This window comes from Cnephaeus nilssonii, assembly GCF_951640355.1.
Source record: "Cnephaeus nilssonii genome assembly, chromosome: 22".
Classification (NCBI taxonomy): domain Eukaryota; kingdom Metazoa; phylum Chordata; class Mammalia; order Chiroptera; family Vespertilionidae; genus Cnephaeus; species Cnephaeus nilssonii.
In genome coordinates this window covers 3,719,943-3,736,569 of record NC_137093.1, presented here as the reverse complement: position 1 = coordinate 3,736,569, position 16,627 = coordinate 3,719,943, and the positions used below count along the sequence as shown (strand labels likewise).

At 66.1% G+C, this 16,627-nt stretch overlaps 1 protein-coding gene across 1 annotated transcript in view; it reads right to left on the bottom strand.

Annotated features, from left to right (window-relative positions):
- Positions 1-2,258: 2,258 nt before the first annotated feature.
- GRAMD1B (GRAM domain containing 1B) overlaps positions 2,259-16,627 on the bottom strand; it is a 100,683-nt gene continuing 86,314 nt past the window's right edge. The window contains exons 10-18 of the mRNA XM_079762942.1: positions 16,310-16,477; positions 15,396-15,514; positions 15,004-15,146; positions 11,419-11,522; positions 10,729-10,932; positions 9,411-9,501; positions 6,110-6,217; positions 5,732-5,849; positions 2,259-3,598 (exon numbers count right to left, since the gene is read on the bottom strand). Of these exons, the coding sequence (XP_079619068.1) occupies positions 3,509-3,598; positions 5,732-5,849; positions 6,110-6,217; positions 9,411-9,501; positions 10,729-10,932; positions 11,419-11,522; positions 15,004-15,146; positions 15,396-15,514; positions 16,310-16,477 (1,145 nt within the window). The 3' untranslated portion in view covers positions 2,259-3,508. The remainder of the gene's footprint in view (positions 3,599-5,731; positions 5,850-6,109; positions 6,218-9,410; positions 9,502-10,728; positions 10,933-11,418; positions 11,523-15,003; positions 15,147-15,395; positions 15,515-16,309; positions 16,478-16,627) is intronic.

Sequence of the window (16,627 nt, the reverse complement as noted above, 5' to 3'; positions counted from 1 at the left end):
AGCAGGGGCGGGAGATGGCCTTCCAGAGGAACGCCCCTTGGACCCAGGCGCATCTTCCGGAAGAAATCAGGAGTGGAGCGTGGGACCAGCCTGTGGCGGGTTGGGAATGAGGTCAAAGATGTCACGTGGTGGATGGCATGATGGTCCCACAGCCTAGAGGCGAGGGGCGGGGAGGAGGCTGGGAAGAGAGGTGCCCAGGTTCTGAGCTGGCGCGGGCAGGGAGGGGCAGAGGTCAGGGGGGCGGGGAGCCAGACCACGGCCCTGCGGCCTGGGGGACCAGAGAAGGCGGCTCTTTCTTCGGGGAGAGGGGCTGTTTGCTGCCCTGCAGAGCTCCAGCAGCAGCCTGGCACGGCACAGAAAGAATCATTCTGAGACCACACCGGCCCAGACTCCTCCCCTCGTCTTCCTCCAAGGTTTCAGCCTCGGGGGGCTGCCAGCGAGCGCACCAGACCTGGTCTAAGCTCGGGCCGGGGCTGGGACTGGAGAGATCCGCTTCTGGCAAAGCACCGCTCCAGGTCCCTCGGCCCCCTGCCGGCTCCCAGTGCCTCGTGCCAGGACCTAGGGCAGCCCATGGGTCTTCGCCAAGCCTCACACTCAGTCCGCCCGGCAGGACTTGGGGAGAGCCGAGGGAAGGGCAAGAACCAGGAGTGGCTTCTCTCCGCTGCGGCTCCGGTGGCGAGGAAGGTGGCCGACAAAGGAGGCAACACCACTTCGGGTAACACAGCAGCCTCCGCGCTCTGCCTCCCTGCCATTACCCCCCCCTCCCCCACCCCAAGTCTCCCTAACCCTCCTAGCTCATCAGAAAGGAAGCTCAGCTAGCCTGCATTTCCCAGAACCCAGGCACTGCCCTGCCGCTCACCTGAACCAGGGGAGCTCTAGCCCGAAGGGACCCCTCCAAGTCCAAGGACGCCCAGCCTCGCCAGCCTCCGATGGCCCTCCAGACAGGCCAAGGCGGAGCGCAGTCTAGGCCAGCCCTGTCCTGTTGCCGACGAGGACCCCGAAGCTCAGAGAGGCGGAGCGGCTTGTCTGAGAGCCGAGCCAGGGCTCAGGCCGCCCCCGGCTCTCAGCTCAGTGCGCCCTCAGAGAGCTCCACGCCGCCCTTTCACTGGCCCGGGAGGGCGGCCCTTTCCAGGCGCAGGCGGGGAAGGCGAAGAGCTGCAGACAGGGCTGGCTTCTCCGAGGCATCTGGGAGTTCCTCCACGTAAGCTGAGTGAGGTGCGGACTCTACAACCGTCGCAAAACCTCGGACAATGAGCGCAGCTCTCGGATGGTCGCCGCGTGGACCCGAGCAGGAAGATGGACCGTGCGGCCGGCGTGGCCGGGAGAGAGGACGCGCGGGGAGCTGGTTCCACGGTGCCCCTCAGGCTCCGAGCCGGGCCGCAGGCCGCGGTGCCGGAGCCGCTGCGTTCTCGCCCAGATGCCCGCACGGTGGTGCCCTCCCCTCCCCGGTTACCGAACCAGACTGGGCAGAGCTGTTGGTTTCCTCGTGGTTTAAAATCAGGACATCGTTAGAACAGAGAGCACCCACAATCGGTGCCGTGTACGCACTGCCTGCGGGTCCCAGTCCCCAGCAGGCCTCCTCCCTCCGCCAGCTGCCTTCCCTGGGACGGGCCTGAGAGGCCGGAGCGCACGGCGCTGGGTAGCCAGGCCCTGGAGCACCGGCCCGGCCGAGACCCCGCGGTGTCCCACGCAAGGGCCTCAGGAACCCTCACAACGGCACGGCTCAAAGACAAACCAGACGTGTGGAACGAACCAGAGATTCACCAGCTTCGCTTTAAGTTTCTGAGATGACGACCTCCGGCCGCCCCTGTGGGCAGTTCCCCGCAGTCACACGGCTCAGGGCGCGGAGCCCGGCCCGCACAGGCCTCCGTTCAGTCCTGGGCAAGAGCGGCCAGGGGCCCCTGGCCCGTGACCCTCCACTGACACCCAAGGGAGGCGGGTCCCACGCCGCCTTCTCCTGCTCCTCGGGGTGCCGGGTGACCCGGGCACGCACAGCTCCGTCTTCCCATCCTGCCGCGCGTGATGGCGAGGCTACGGCCTCAGGCCGAAACACCAACAGCCTTCCATCGTCAGGCGAGGAGCTCAGGCCGTTGCGGGAGGGACACGGCCGCCTCCTGGGCGGATGGGGACAGCCTTCCTGCCTCGGCCCTGCACGCGGGCGCCTCGCAGAGCCCCTGGCGAGCCCTCCTTGCCCAACTGCGGCCCATGCGCTGCGCCTCCCTGGGCTGGCGGGGCCCTTGTTGGGTGGAGAAGTAGCAGTTGGTGCACGAAGGGCGACAGGCGTGCCCAGGAGGGTCCCACAGTCAGACAAGTGCACGGGTCCTGGCAGCCAGCCCGGAAAGGCCCGGAGCACGGACGGTCCTGACCCGCGGCCTCCTCTCCACTCCCTCTGGGACATCACAGGGAAGGAGAAGGGGCCCGTGGGGCGGCCCGTGGGCAGCGAGACTCCCTCAGGCTTTTTCACGCTCAGATGCACGCGCCTCTGCCAAACCAGCCCCTCCAGGGCGTCTGTTCCTGCGCCAGGCGCCTCGGATGCTGTCTCCCTGAGCAAGCGGGTTGTCCCGGGCAGCCGCTGCGCTGGCATTGTGCTCTCCATCACACGGCATCCTCCGGTGAGGCCGGCAGCCTGCACGGCCGCGCACGCGTCCCTCACCCCCGGAGGTCCAACAACACCCTGACTCTCCCGGACAGAAAACGGACAGCGTGGAGGGGAGGACCGGAGCCACAGACCTGCCGTGCTGGAACCATGAACACAGACTTGACAAGCTCAGACCACGCCGCCCGACCAGGGGCGATGTGCTGGGCAGAGAAAAACGGGGTTTTAGGCACTAAACGGGGACACTCCGCCCAGACCCAGCCTGGGGGAAGCGCGGGAGAAGGGCGGGCGGGGGGGTGGGGTGGGGTGGGCGCTCCCAGCCCTTGTTGGGTGCACCCTGCACCGCTGGAGGCAGCGCGGGTGGAGGAGGAGCATCCTTCAGAACCCGAGGCCTCCGGAGCCCGCGGCCCCGCGCTCCGGCCACGGCACGGCCTGCAGTCCACACGGGGCTCACGGAGCGCTTGGGTGGCGCTGCTGTCTGATGCTTCCTCGTCCCCGAGAGAACGCGTGCGGAAGCGCGGGGTAGGGAAGAAGAGCCCCTTTTATTTTGGGAACAAATCAGAAGGGGTGAGGGAATGAAGCACCGTAAGCCAGGCCCTTGAGACTCCTCTTCACAGGCTTAACTTTGGCTCAACAACGCTTCCCTCCTGGAGCCGGGACGGCCGGCGAGGGCGCGGGCGGCTGGAGGGCGGAGGGCGGGAGCGTCCGGGTGGTGGAGGTGGTCCCTGCCCCTCGGCCCCCACCGGCCACGCAGGAGACGGGCCAGCTCCTCCCTGGTACGTAGGCGGTGTCTCTTTAAAATCTGTATATAATATATATTTGTACTCTGTATGTATATATATATATATGTATATATTTATAGGTCTATGTACACGTATTGCACACGCCTCCGGCAGCCCTGCTCCTGCCTGGTCAGTGGTAGCGGCTCCTCTTGTCTTCGCTCTCGGAGGAGTAGTCTCGGGACCTGATGCCGTTCTGCAGGTTGACGAGGGAGTCCTTCATCTGCAAGACAGCGCCCCCCAGCCGGGGGGTGCCCTCAGCGGGGTCCCCTGCAGCGCCTGCCACGCCTGCGGGGACCCCACCACGCCCGGGAGCGGCAGGGAGCGGGGCTCCTAAGTCAGGGGCAGCCTCAGGCAGACAGGGCGCAGCCGATCGGCACGGTGACCGCCACGCACCTCCCTTGCCCGTGTCTTCGTGACGTGAGGCCCGCATCACTGAATTTTAAGAACTCGCTCAAAGCATCCAGCCCCTTAGCCGCCACTTCTGTGGCCTCTGACCCCTCCCACTGGGCGTCCCCACTCGCCCTGACTGTGCGGCATCCTCGCAGCGTTCCCCCACCGGCGCTCTCCCTACTCGCCCGCCCAGGCTCTCCCATGGGGCGGGCCCAGAACAAAGCCAGACCTCCTCTGGCTCAGTCCTCTTCCCGGGCCCTCACCCCGCTCACTGGCCGGGGCTGCAGCCTCCTTCGCTGGCTTGGTGTCCTGGGTGCTGGGGTGCCACGTCCCTTATCCTTATCCCCGGGCCACCCAGAGCAGAGGCGGCTCCGGGCTGTATCCATGCCGCTGACCTGACCTTCACGGAACCCCTAGCCCCCTTAGGGACACAGACACGCTAACGCTGCTGGGCTGTGACTCAGTCTAACGGGGCGGTTCCAGCGGCAGAGCCTTAAAGCGGCCTTCACACCGCAACTCGCTCACGTTCTCCCCACAAGCGGCTCCGGCACAGCACTGCGGAGTTCGCCGCTCCTGGCGAATGGCTCTAGAGTGTGAGACCTGTGGCTTCTCTGCTTAAGGGACCATGTTCTTCTCTGGTTCTCTGTGTCCCTGCTCCACAGAACTGAGGGCCCATTACTATCCCGAGTTACCTTTAAAGGTAACGAAACAAAACACCTGTCCTAACACAGTCCACCATGCTTTATGACTGCTCCACGCTCCAACGTAAGGGGACCCACCCTGAAATAGAATTCTAGGGTTGGAAGAGAATGGGGTCACCCCCCGCCATAGCTATAATAATAAAAGCATAATATGCAAATTGACCAAACGGCTGGGCAGCAGAACGACCATCCTGAGGACCACGCTATGACACACACTGGTGCCAGGCCAGCCAAGGCGGGTGCGATGCGATTGGGCAGGGGGCCCGCCATCGCCCCAGGATCGCCCCACAGAGGGAGGCCCAGGCCACCGGCCAGCGGCGCTGCAGCAGGTGGTGGGGCCTCCCCCCTGCAGGGCGATCGATCGCGGGGCTCCCGGACTGCGCAGGCCACCCTGAGTGCACCGGGCCTCTAGTAATTCAGAAGGTCCTACCCAGCACCCCCTCCCCCCCCAACAGCCCTTCCAGGTGGAGGAATCTCAGTCCAGAGCAGCCATTCCCTCGCCGAGCAGCTCATCACGAGCAGTGTGCTTCTGTAACTCAAAGAGCCAGTGCCCGCCGACCTCCAGCCCGGGCCAGGCCTGGGAGCGCACAGCAGGCCACCCTGTTGGCCTCGGCACCTGAGGACTGCCCTGCTCTCACCGTCTTCCCCTGTCCTGAGCGTGTCTTCAACCCCATCAGCCCTTCCTGACACGACGGGGCTGCCGGACTCCTCCTGCGCTGTTTACCCTCTTCTGGTTAAAAAATTCCCCGTAAACGTGGCTCCAACACGGACCACGGTCCTCTAAACACACTAGATGCAGCTAAAGGTGAGAAGGAATTCCGCAGCTGTACTGGGAAGATGTCTGGAGAGAAGACACGGAACAGCCCTCATCCCAGACGGTCAGGGCCGCCTCGGCAGATGCCCTGGAGGCCGTGTCTGTGTGCGTGTCCTGGGAGTGCGGGGGGGGGGGGGGCACCCCTCAAGGAGAGCTAGGAAGACACACTCGCCGGGAAGACAACTCTGTGCAGGGGGGTTATCAGATGGCAACGGGTGGCCACGAAACAAAGTCTCCTTTCACCCGACCTACAGCTTCCTGTGGCAAATCCGGGTGCTTATTACCCGGGGGACGCCGGTGCCTCCACCAGCTCGCAGAGACGGCTTTAGCGTTAGGACAAGGACGGCCCACGAAAGGAATGAACGGGAGGACGAGGCCGTGGGTGGTGACGGAGATGGCGACTTCCTCAGGACACGGGAGACGAGGGCAAGGAGGGGCGGGCTCTCACCTGGTCGAGAAGCATCACCGAGGACTTGATGATCTCTCTCCACTTCTGGAGCTCGGTATCGTGGTACTTTTGTTGGGACTCTAAGAGCTGGGCCCACTCTGTCTGAGACTGGGGTAACCTGTGGGGTGGAAGAAGGGGTCCCCCAGCAGCTGGAGTTATGCTCAGTGGACTGTCCTGTGCTCCCAGACCCCTAGAGGACAAAGAGTCACATCAGAGCGCCCTGCCCTCCGCTCCTCGCCCCCGGGCCCGTGCCCCGAATCAGAGCTTATGGACCCCGGGCCAAGGGCAGGGCGGGCCAGGGCAGGGCGGTTCCCAAGGGGACGGAGGCAGGAGCGGGGCAGGGTCCGGGGCAGGTGCGGGGCGGCGAGGGAGGATTACCTTTCCTGGAGCCGCAGGCCCTGCCAGGCGGTGAGGGTCTGGGTGGTGTACTCCAGCGTCCAGAGCTTGTAGAAAAGCATCACGTTAAGGAGGACCAGCAGCACCAGGCTAGGACAGAGACGGGGAGCAGCACGGCCATGAGCGGTAACCTGAGGGAGACGCTCCCCGCTCCCCGAGAGCGGGGACCCCACCCAGAGGCTGCGGTCCCCTGCCAGCGGATCGCCTGAAACCCTGCAGCGAGTAAGCGAGCAGCAGAGGGATGCAGTGAGGAGCGGGGGAGGGGTGCGGGGGGGGGGGGCGTTCTAACCTGGAAAGGTGTGGGGTGAGGGCACTGGGAGGACAGAGGGTCAGATGGAGAGGAAAGCGATGAGAGGGTGAAGGAAGCCGCCAGAGCCAGCACCTGAAGCGGACCCTAATGGGAGCAGGGAGGAAAGGGGGGAGCAGGCCGGCTAAGAGACCTGTGTGGGGAGGACAGACCGCGCTCACGCTGAGGCAGGGGGCCTGCGAGGAGCCTGGGAGCGAGGCGTCTGAGCACCGGAGGAGGGTGCAGGGAGCGCCTGCAGGCAGCCTGGGATTTCCAGGGCGATAAGGGGGCTGAGATCCCTTCAGCAGCCACGTCAGCACCACGAAGGCGAGCCGCAGGAGGAGTTCAGGGGGCTCCTGGCTCTGCCCCGGGGCCTCCTGACTGGCCTGAGGGCAGTCTGCCCCCTGCACCTGCCACAGGCCCGCGCGGCCCCCAGGGCCTTCTCGGGTCCCCGGGGAGGGTGAGCGCCAGGCTGCAGGGAGAGGGGGTGGCAGGACAACCCTGGAGTCGGAGGGCCAGCGGGGAGGGAGTCACCAGGAGATAAACTCCTCTTGGGCCTCAGTGGCTGCCTGGAGGCCCTTCTGTGCCGGCTCCCGGGACAGGAGACGAAGACTCAGGCGAAGAGGGGCCAGAGGCACAGAGGCGGCGGCACACCCTGGCTCGCCACCTCACAGGTCAACGCTGACCCCGTCTGCCCGCTGCTCAGAGAGCCAGCTTGCTCCGCGGGCCAAGGACGCCTACGCTGCCGGCTGCTGTGGATCAGAGGGCGGCGCGGGAGCACCCTGCACATGGGAGCCCCCACCAGGCGGCGCCTTCATTAGAGGAGGAGGAGCAGGCGCACGCAGGGAAGAGGTGGGAGGTGGGACAATAAAGGAACAGTCGGACAAGACCACAACGACAGGAAGCCTGTGCTGTGCCTTCGACCGTACAAACTACGAGTGTGCGTGCGTGTGTACATGTGTTCGTGTGTGTGTACATGTCAGTTGCTGAACTTCTCACCCGTGCTTCCCACTGGCACCTGCCAATCCCTGAGGCTACTCAGGGGAGTTCTCAGGCTCCCAGTCCCCACAGACCCCCGATTCCTGCCGCATGTCAGCGGCCGGCCTGCACCGGCCCTTCCTGGCGGGAGCTGCACACCAGCTGGGCAGCTGCTCCGGGTCTTGCTCAGCGAGGGCCCGGGGCGCCTGCAGTGAGCGCAGGCTCAGGAGTGCTCTCAGCAGACAGGAAGGTGGATGGGCAGGCCTGCGGTGCTGCCCACGGAGGCCGGATAGCTGTGCAGCGGCAAAGCCCGAAGGCCCGGCACCAGCCACGCAGTCTGCGCGGGGGAGTGGGCCGTCTCCACTCCAACAACGTCCCGTGTAGACCGAGGTCACACAGAACCAACCCGCGGCTGCTCTTCCACCTACAAACCTAATGTCGGAGACTCAGTTTCAACAGCAGCGCGGGGAGCTGTAAGTGCTGACGCTAAGTGTCCATCTTACTGGTTTTCAGTTGCCTTTGTATTTAATGTGGTAAAAATATCTTGGCTTCTTGGGCCCCATTCGGAAGAATTTCCCATCTACAGTCTCGCTATCCAGGGTGTTCCTATGGGAAAAGTGCAGGCTGGGAATTTTAGAAAAACTTCATTAACTCGGAGACTGTCGCGGCACAGGCCCTGCTGTGGCCGCCCCTGGCATTCAGGGGTCAACAGGAAGCCGCCCTCCGGCCCGGCCGGTTCCTGGCCTGCATGGCCGCCGTCTGTCCTCAGCCCCCTCTCACTCTCTATCCCGGTGATCTCAGCCACACCCACAGGGGCTGCTGGCTGTAAGGGAACCAGCACCTGCGCCCACACTTCCCTCCGGAGCCCGGGTCCCACCAACCAACATCTCTCCGCACCTGCGTCTGGGAAGCTACGGCAACGCAGAGGCGTCCGGACGGACGCCTTCACCCGTTCCAGGTTCCTGTTAGTGACACACCATCTACAGACAGGGGGCCACAGGCCCGCCCTCCGGGTCACCAGCGTCCCCCCTCCCCTCAGGCCACCAGCACTCCTGCTTGCCCCCCTGCGGCCACCCCTCCTGGCCTCTTGCCCCCAGGCCTCTCCTCTAGTTCAGGCATCCCAGTGCCATCCGAGGATGCCAGCTTTTCCAAATGCCAATCCCACCCGTTACCGGGCTTCCTTGCGTGTTTCCTGAGGGCGGGGCCGGGTCCTAGTGCCTGCTGAAGCGCTGGTGGAGCGGGCGTCTGGACAGCGCGCCCCCCCCCCCCACCACCGCGCCCCACATCCTCACAGCACTGGCAGCAGGATGGCCGGCGCAGGCGGCTGCGATGGAAGAGCTGGCCGCTCTCACCGCCGGCTGCTCCTGCTCCTGCTCCAGCCGGTTCAGAGGCCTGGCCTTCGCATCCCATAGCTGTGCTCGCCCACCTCGCGGCTTCCCTGCTTTCCGCCAACTGCTCCCAGTCCAGCGCCCTCCTGTGCCAACTACCGAGCCACCGTTTCATGGCGTGATGGCAGGCTCTGTAGGTTGTTTACATGAAGTCAGCATGTCCTTTCCTGGGCTGGTCATTGGCGTTGCTTGGCCAGCCCGCCAGCGTGTGGGCCCAGGGGGCACGGTTCTAACTCCTGGCACCAGCAGGTCTCTCACCAACAGTGAGGGGCTCCTAGCGTGCTCGGTGACAGTCCCGGCGAGTGTCTCAGCCAGGCTGTGGCAGCTGTGAATTTCCTCTCGGCATCACCCACTGGGGACCGAGTTCCCAGAGGCCGTGGTGCTGCCTGCCCCCTGGAGGCCTAGCACAGAGCAGCTGCTGAGTGAACCACAGGAAAAGCAGCCGAGACCAGAGATGACAGACAGAGAAACTGACCCGGAGAGAGGAGAGAACAAAAACCTCAGGGCAGCAGGGTGCTCATGCACCTGCTGAGACTGGGGGTGGGGGGTGGGCGGCAGCAGGAGCCAGGAGGCAGTGGGGCTGGGGGAGCGGCGGCCGGGGGGCAGGGGTGGGGGAGCCCGGGATCCTTACACACAGCTGATGACCAGCAGCAGCTTGGACACGCTCTGCAGGTGGAAGCCGTTGGGGGAGTCCTCAGGGATGTGCCGTGTCTGCGTGGAACCTGCGGGAAAACAGAGGCCGTCACCATCACGGCCCTCCAGTCCCCCGACGCTGACCAGACACAGAACCTCGGGGATGACAGAGAGCTCCGTGTGCTGTCGTGGCAACAATGCTATCCTGGCCCCAGCAGGGTCGCGGTGGGTCAGGCAAAGTGAGGATTCAAGTTGCGAGTAAAAGAGAAACTCGGTCGCGTGCACAGCGAGGACACGCAGCGAGGACAGAGGACCTTCAGCCGTGGCTGGGACAGGCGCCGGGCCGGGACAGATGCCGTCAGCTCACGTTCCCCACACGGGCCACGCCGCAGCGCGCAGCGGGCTCGGTGAGTGCCAGTCCGCACCCGCACGTAAAGCACAGCCTGGGCCGGTGGGAGCAGGGCGGCCGTGGCGCTGCCCACGCCCCCCAGCTCCTGCCCCGCCCGTCCCACCGGCTCTGAGGACACCCAGGCGTGGGGGCGCCACGTGGAACCCTGCATCGGTGAGCTCCAAGGCCTCTTACAGCGGCAGGTCTCCATGCTGAGGAAGACGAGCGGCGTGAACGGCGGATGGGGAGAGGGGGCGCATCAAGGGCGTCTGCTACCCGGCAGGGCGGGTCCTTGGGGGGCCCACGGCAGCCGTGTGAGGGGCGGCCTGGACCCTGGACCTTGGCTGGGAGGTAGTTTCTCTCTGGGCTGAGCTCCGGCTGCCCCGGTGCATTTCCTGACCACGTGGGAGCCGCACACACGAGTCTGTCGGGTGCATGTGGCGCTCAGGCAGCGTGGAGGCACCACCAAAGGCAACGGCTCCATGCAAACGACACACAATCTCCACGCAAGAGCGTGCGCACAGGCACACACGCAAGCACAGGCACACACAGACACACATGCGCAGGCACATGCAGGCACAGGCACGCACACACAGGCACACACACAGACACGCACATGCACACCCACACGCGCAGGCACAGGTACCACACACAGGCACAGGCACACACACGCACACTCACACAGACACACACATGCACAGGCACACACGCGCAGGCACACACAGGCGCGCACACAAGCACAGGCGCACGCACATGCACAGGCACACACAGGCACAGGCACACACACATGCACAGGCACACACACGCGCAGGCACACACAGGCGCGCACACAAGCACAGGCGCACGCACAGGCACACACATGCACAGGCACACACAGGCACAGGCACGCACATGCACAGGCACACAGGCACAGGCCGGCCGCACCCACCTGCCACGTGCTTGGCCCGGCGGCCCCCGTCCTCGTCGGTGGGCGTGGTGACGGGGCTCAGCACCTCCTCCAGGTGGGGCCCCCGCAGGTGGGCGTGGGGGCGCTTTCTCCGCCGCACGGCCGGGGCCTTGCCGGCCTTCTCTCCGGGAGACTGCCTGTGCCTCTCGGCCGGGGAGGCGCTCTCCATCTTGGTCAGCTCGCTCTCTGCCAGGACGGAGCCCGTCAGCGGCGCCCTGCCAGCCCCCGCCCGCCGCCTCGGCAGCAGCTGTCTGCGCCCGGCAAGGCCCCCGAAGGAAGCTCTTCCGATCCTGTGCTCTGGGGTGTGGGCACGGAGGGGCCGGCGGGGACCCAGCCCCGCCCGCTTCTGGCTCGTCCCACGCCGTGTGGCCACGGGCTCCCGAACCCGCACCCCCGGGGGCACAGCACAGGGCATCGCCCTCCCCACGGGCCTGCACGGCGCTTCCCGCGACGGCACCCGCCCTGCGGCAGGCCCCAGCGCCCTGCGGGGACCCAGGTCCCGGACCCCACACAGAAGCAGACGGTGGTGGGAAGTGCACGTGCTCACCTACGAGCCACACGGCGTGCACTTCCAGGCAGGCTAGGGCCCGTGACCCCCCGCTGTCCCGGCCTCTCCCACTGCCCCGTCTCGCCCCCGAGCCCGCCGGCCGCCCGTGGCCCGCGCCCGCTCACCCAGGTGGCGGAAGTAGTCCTCCAGGCCGCTCCAGAAGTTCTTCTCGATGAACGTCTTCACCAGCCCCCAGGGCTGCTTGCGGTACCGCAGCTCCGTGGACACCCTGCGGCAGGCCGGATGGGGTCAGCGGGGCCATCACCCCGGCCACCCCCCGAGGTCAGCGGGGCCATCACCCCGGCCACCCCCTGAGGTCAGCGGGGCCATCACCCCGGCCACCCCCCGAGGTCAGCGACGCCATCACCCCGGCCACCCCCCGAGGTCAGCGACGCCATCACCCCGGCCACCCCCCGAGGTCAGCGGGGCCATCACCCCGGCCACCCTCCGAGGTCAGCGGCGCCATCACCCCGGCCACCCCCCGAGGTCAGCGGCGCCATCACCCCGGCCACCCTCCGAGGTCAGCGGCACCATCGCTCGCCCTCGGCCACCCTCCGAGGTCAGCGGTGCCATCACCCTGGCTGCCTTCACGAGGAACCACGCCGAGGGGCAGGTACACGCAGACCAAGGCTAGCAAGGCTCCAACCCGGGCCCGAGGGCTTTCATGCCGCCACTGCCTCGGGGGCGCCCGCCAGCCATGGCCGCTCTCCTCCACGGGGCTCTGGCGTCCTCACTTCCCCCCCCGGGGGAGCACCCGCCGGGCTGCGCCGCCCCCTCCGCCCCCTCCGGTCCCCCAGGCACCTCTGGCAGGCCGGCCTGCCTCTCCCCAGCTCACCCTCATCTGCCACCACCTCCTCCCAGCCTGCTCCAGGCTGCCTGCCTGCCCGGTCTCCCCTCAGGGACGCCAGCGCGCTGGAGCCTGCAGGGAGCTGCTGCCTGCGGCCATCGCCGCCCACCACCTGCTCACTGGGCTGGGGGCCCTCTGGAATGTTCTATCTGGGGAACATGCTACCACGGCGAGAACCTCACAGAAAGAACAGCGGTTCAGAAGCTCCTCCAAGGAGGCGGGAGTGGAGAACCCAGACACTGTGGGGAGGGGGGGCAGGAGAGTGAAGGGAGGAGGGAGGTGAAGGGAGAGGAGGGAGGTGAAGGGAGAGGAGGAGGAGGTGAAGAAAGAGGAGGAGGAGGTGAAGGGGGAGGAGGAGGGATGTGAAGGGAGAGGAGGAGGGAGGTGAAGGGAGAGGAGGGAGGTGAAGGGGGACGAGGAGGGAGGTGAAGGGGGAGGAGGAGGTGAAGGGAGAGGAGGAGGAGGTGAAGAAAGAGGAGGAGGAGGTGAAGGGGGAGGAGGAGGGATGTGAAGGGGGAGGAGGAGGTGAAGGGAGAGGAGGAGGAGGTGAAGAAAGAGGAGGAGGAGGTGAAGGGGGAGGAGGAGGTGAAGGGGGAGGAGGAGGGAGGTGAAGGGGGAGGAGGAGGAGGTGAAGGGAGAGGAGGAGGAGGTGAAGGGAGAGGAGGAGGAGGTGAAGAAAGAGGAGGAGGAGGTGAAGGGGGAGGAGGAGGAGGTGAAGGGGGAGGAGGAGGGAGGTGAAGAAAGAGGAGGAGGAGGTGAAGGGGGAGGAGGAGGGATGTGAAGGGGGAGGAGGAGGTGAAGAGGGAGGAGGAGGTGAAGGGAGAGGAGGAGGTGAAGGGAGAGGAGGAGGGAGGTGAAGGGGGAGGAGGAGGAGGTGAAGGGGGAGGAGGAGGGATGTGAAGGGGGAGGAGGAGGTGAAGAGGGAGGAGGAGGTGAAGGGAGAGGAGGAGGTGAAGGGAGAGGAGGAGGGAGGTGAAGGGGGAGGAGGAGGGAGGTGAAGGGGGGGAGGAGGAGGAGGTGAAAGGGGAGGAGGAGGGAGGTGAAGGGGGAGGAGGAGGGAGGTGAAGGGGGAGGAGGAGGAGGTGAAGGGGGAGGAGGAGGAGGTGAAGGGGGAGGAGGAGGGAGGTGAAGGGGGAGGAGGAGGGGGGTGAAGGGGGAGGAGGAGGTGAAGGGGGAGGAGGAGGGAGGGGGAGGGGGAGGAGGAGGAGGTGAAGGGGGAGGAGGAGGGAGGTGAAGGGGGAGGAGGAGGGAGGTGAAGGGGGAGGAGGAGGGAGGTGAAGGGGGAGGAGGAGGAGGTGAAGGGGGAGGAGGAGGGAGGTGAAGGGGAAGGAGGGAGGTGAAGGGGGAGGAGGAGGGAGGTGAAGGGGGAGGAGGAGGGAGGTGAAGGGGGAGGAGGAGGGAGGTGAAGGGGGAGGAGGAGGGAGGTGAAGGGGGAGGAGGAGGGAGGTGAAGGGGGAGGAGGAGGGAGGTGAAGGGGAAGGAGGGAGGTGAAGGGGGAGGAGGAGGGAGGTGAAGGGGGAGGAGGAGGGAGGTGAAGGGGGAGGAGGAGGGAGGTGAAGGGGGAGGAGGAGGAGGTGAAGGGGGAGGAGGAGGGGGTGAAGGGGAAGGAGGGAGGTGAAGGGGGAGGAGGAGGAGGTGAAGGGGGAGGAGGAGGGAGGTGAAGGGGGAGGAGGAGGGAGGTGAAGGGGGAGGAGGAGGGAGGAGGAAGAGGAGGAGGAGGAGGGAGGGGGAAGAGGAGCAGATGCCCAGAGCTGCCCAGAAAGCAAAGGAAACATCTGGTCCGAAGGCGATGAGAAGTGCAGCCTGTCAGGTGTGGTGTTCAGATGGTTCTGGTTCTGGCATCTCTGAGCTCCTCACTAAGCAGCGATTTTATTCAAACGACACGAGTGCAACCACGGTAGCTTGGCCTGCGATCGATCGGGTGTGTAGCCTCATTGTGGGGCGTCTGGGGACGTCTAGCCAGTGAGCGCCACGCGTCCACAAGGGAAACCGCCAGTGAGCGCCACGCGTCCACAAGGGAAACCGCGATCGGAATGTCTGCGCGGGAATGTTCGCGAATTTAAGTTACGGTCATTTTCTTTACGAACCCAGAGATGTCAGCAACAGGCTGATTTAACACTGGGCGGCCAGAGCTAACATGCGAGGTTTGTGGCTGGAGACGCCGTGGCGTGTGGGGGAGGCCCGCCCCTCGCTTTATGGCGAGCGAAGGGCCGGACTTCCCAGGTGACGCTGATCCAGTGTCAGGGTCTAAGCGCCTTCCTCCTCAAGTGCACAGCCCAGGCCCAGGCAGGTGCTGCCCACAGGCAGATGCCAATCCCTCACTGGATCGCCCGAAGGCGTCTGCCCGCTGAGGGGTGCCGCCCCGTGCCGGGCTGGAACAGAGCGGCCCGGGCCGTGCCAGGGCGTGAGTGGCAGGTGGTGCCGCCCGGTGGCAGGAGCCAGGGCTGCGTTCCTAGACCTGGTCTCAGGCTCACGGGGATCTGACTCTTGGCAAAGCTCCTTCACTTACAGCGCTTGTTTTTAATCTGAACAGGGAGAATAAGCCCACCTCCTTGGCTCATCCTAAAGAATATGCTATAAAGACAGCACTTGACAAACCCAGGCCCCAAGCAGCAGCAGCTGTGAGCACTGCGCTAGACACACAGAGCGTAGCGAGCAGGTGCGGCGGGCAATGCCCTCCGGACAGAGGGCTGAGAGGGACTAGAAAGAAGGCGGAAACAGGACGGCCAGCAGGCCCATCTCCTCCCTCCTCCTCCTCCTCCTCCTCCTCCCCACCCCCCTCGGGAGCAAATGAATGCTCCCCAACATAAGGACCTCATGAGCGTCCTTCCAGAATCTTCCTCCGAGCCCCAGCGGCGCGCACCTGAGCCGGCTCTTGTTGCGGGCCACGCGCGTGAGCGTGTAGCGGTTGACGGTGTAGAAGTAGTCGTGGTAGGGCACGTCGTGGGTCAGCACCTCGGCGTCCACCACGTAGCACTCGCTCTCCTGGCTCGCCTGGTACATGGTCTGCGGGAGGAGGCGGGGACACGCTGCTGAGCAGCCGCACGGGGAGGGACCCACCCAGGAGGGACCCACCCTCGTCTCCCACCGACCCCCCCGCGTCCACACGGGGACCCAGAGCCGCTGGAAACGCGGTCTCTAAGCAGTGACAGGCTGCCCTTTCCAGGAGAAGCACCTGCACCCCGAAACCCCCGCACACCTGGCTCATCCTCCCCGCAGGACAGAGCCCGCCAGCCGCCCGCTCCTGCCCCTCACCTGGGTCTCCCTGACGGTGGCCGTTTTGGGAGCCAGGGGGTTGGTGAGGTTGATGGTGTAAAGGATCAGGCGGCTCTGGTCCCCATTCTCTTCCTTCTTCCAGGGATGGAAGACGATATCTGGGGAGAGAGAGCCCTGGGGTGAGGAGGGAAAGGGGGTGCCCTCCCCAGCGACTCTCCCGCCAGGGAACTTCTCTTGACCCCGCTGAACCACTGGCCTCCGCGAGGAAGCCACGGAGCCGAGGGCCGGGAGGCTGGGAGGAGGGGAGCCGGGCAGAAAGAGGCTCATTGTGGCCTCGCCGAGGCTCTGCCCAGGCTCCGCGCACTGACTGTTCCCGGACGGACGGGGCCGGAGGTCTCGGGGCCGCCCACAGGGATGCTGGCAACACTGGCCGGACTGTGACGCGGGCCTGGGACCCTGGGAACAAGCTCTCCTCCGAGCCGGGCCCTCCGGGCCCTCCCCTCCCGGCAGCAGGCTGCGCTGAGGCCCAGCTGCTCTCAGACGCGGACGCCTCGCAGCTCTGCTGGGCCAGGGCGGGCACAGGGAGGCGACAGGAGCAGGGAGGCATACAGCACGGCCCCGGGACTCCTAGGTTCCAGGCCTGGCTCAGCCCCGTCTTAGCTGCACGGCCTTGGGCAAGGTCATAGCAGCCCCAGTGTCCCGAGGGCACGGTGAGGGCACCACACACAGGGCAGGTGTGCGCATTAGACGATGTGCAAGGTGCTCTTGACGAGAGGTGCCCTGTATGGCTTTGACCTCTGCGAGCCCTTGGGCCGGGCACCTGGTGGGCAAGCCCACGCTGCAGCCCTGGGCGGGAGGAGCAGAGCCCTGCGGGGGCGTGGCCCGGGGGGGGGGGGAGGAGAGGAGAGAGGGCGGTGGTGGGGAGGGCGTGCCAGCCCGGCCGGGAGAAGCACCTGAGAAGCGCCGCTGCTCCATGAAGTCCCGCTGGAAGGGCGAGTCGGTGAACAGGAGGTCGTAGAGCTTGTCGACGCTGAAGTTGAAAATCTCATTCACGTACTGCCGGCCGCGCAGGTCCTCGTAGAAGGCCTGGACCTCCCCTGCACAGGGCGGAGGACGGGGACCTGAGGGCGGGGCCCGGGGCCCGCAGAGCATGCCCACCGCGGGCGAGGAGCGTGCAGTGGGCGCCGACTCCTCCGCCCGCCCCTGGCACGTACACCACTCACTCCGTGCCAGGCCATTCGCAGCCCTCACGGAGAGTTCGGGATGAACCC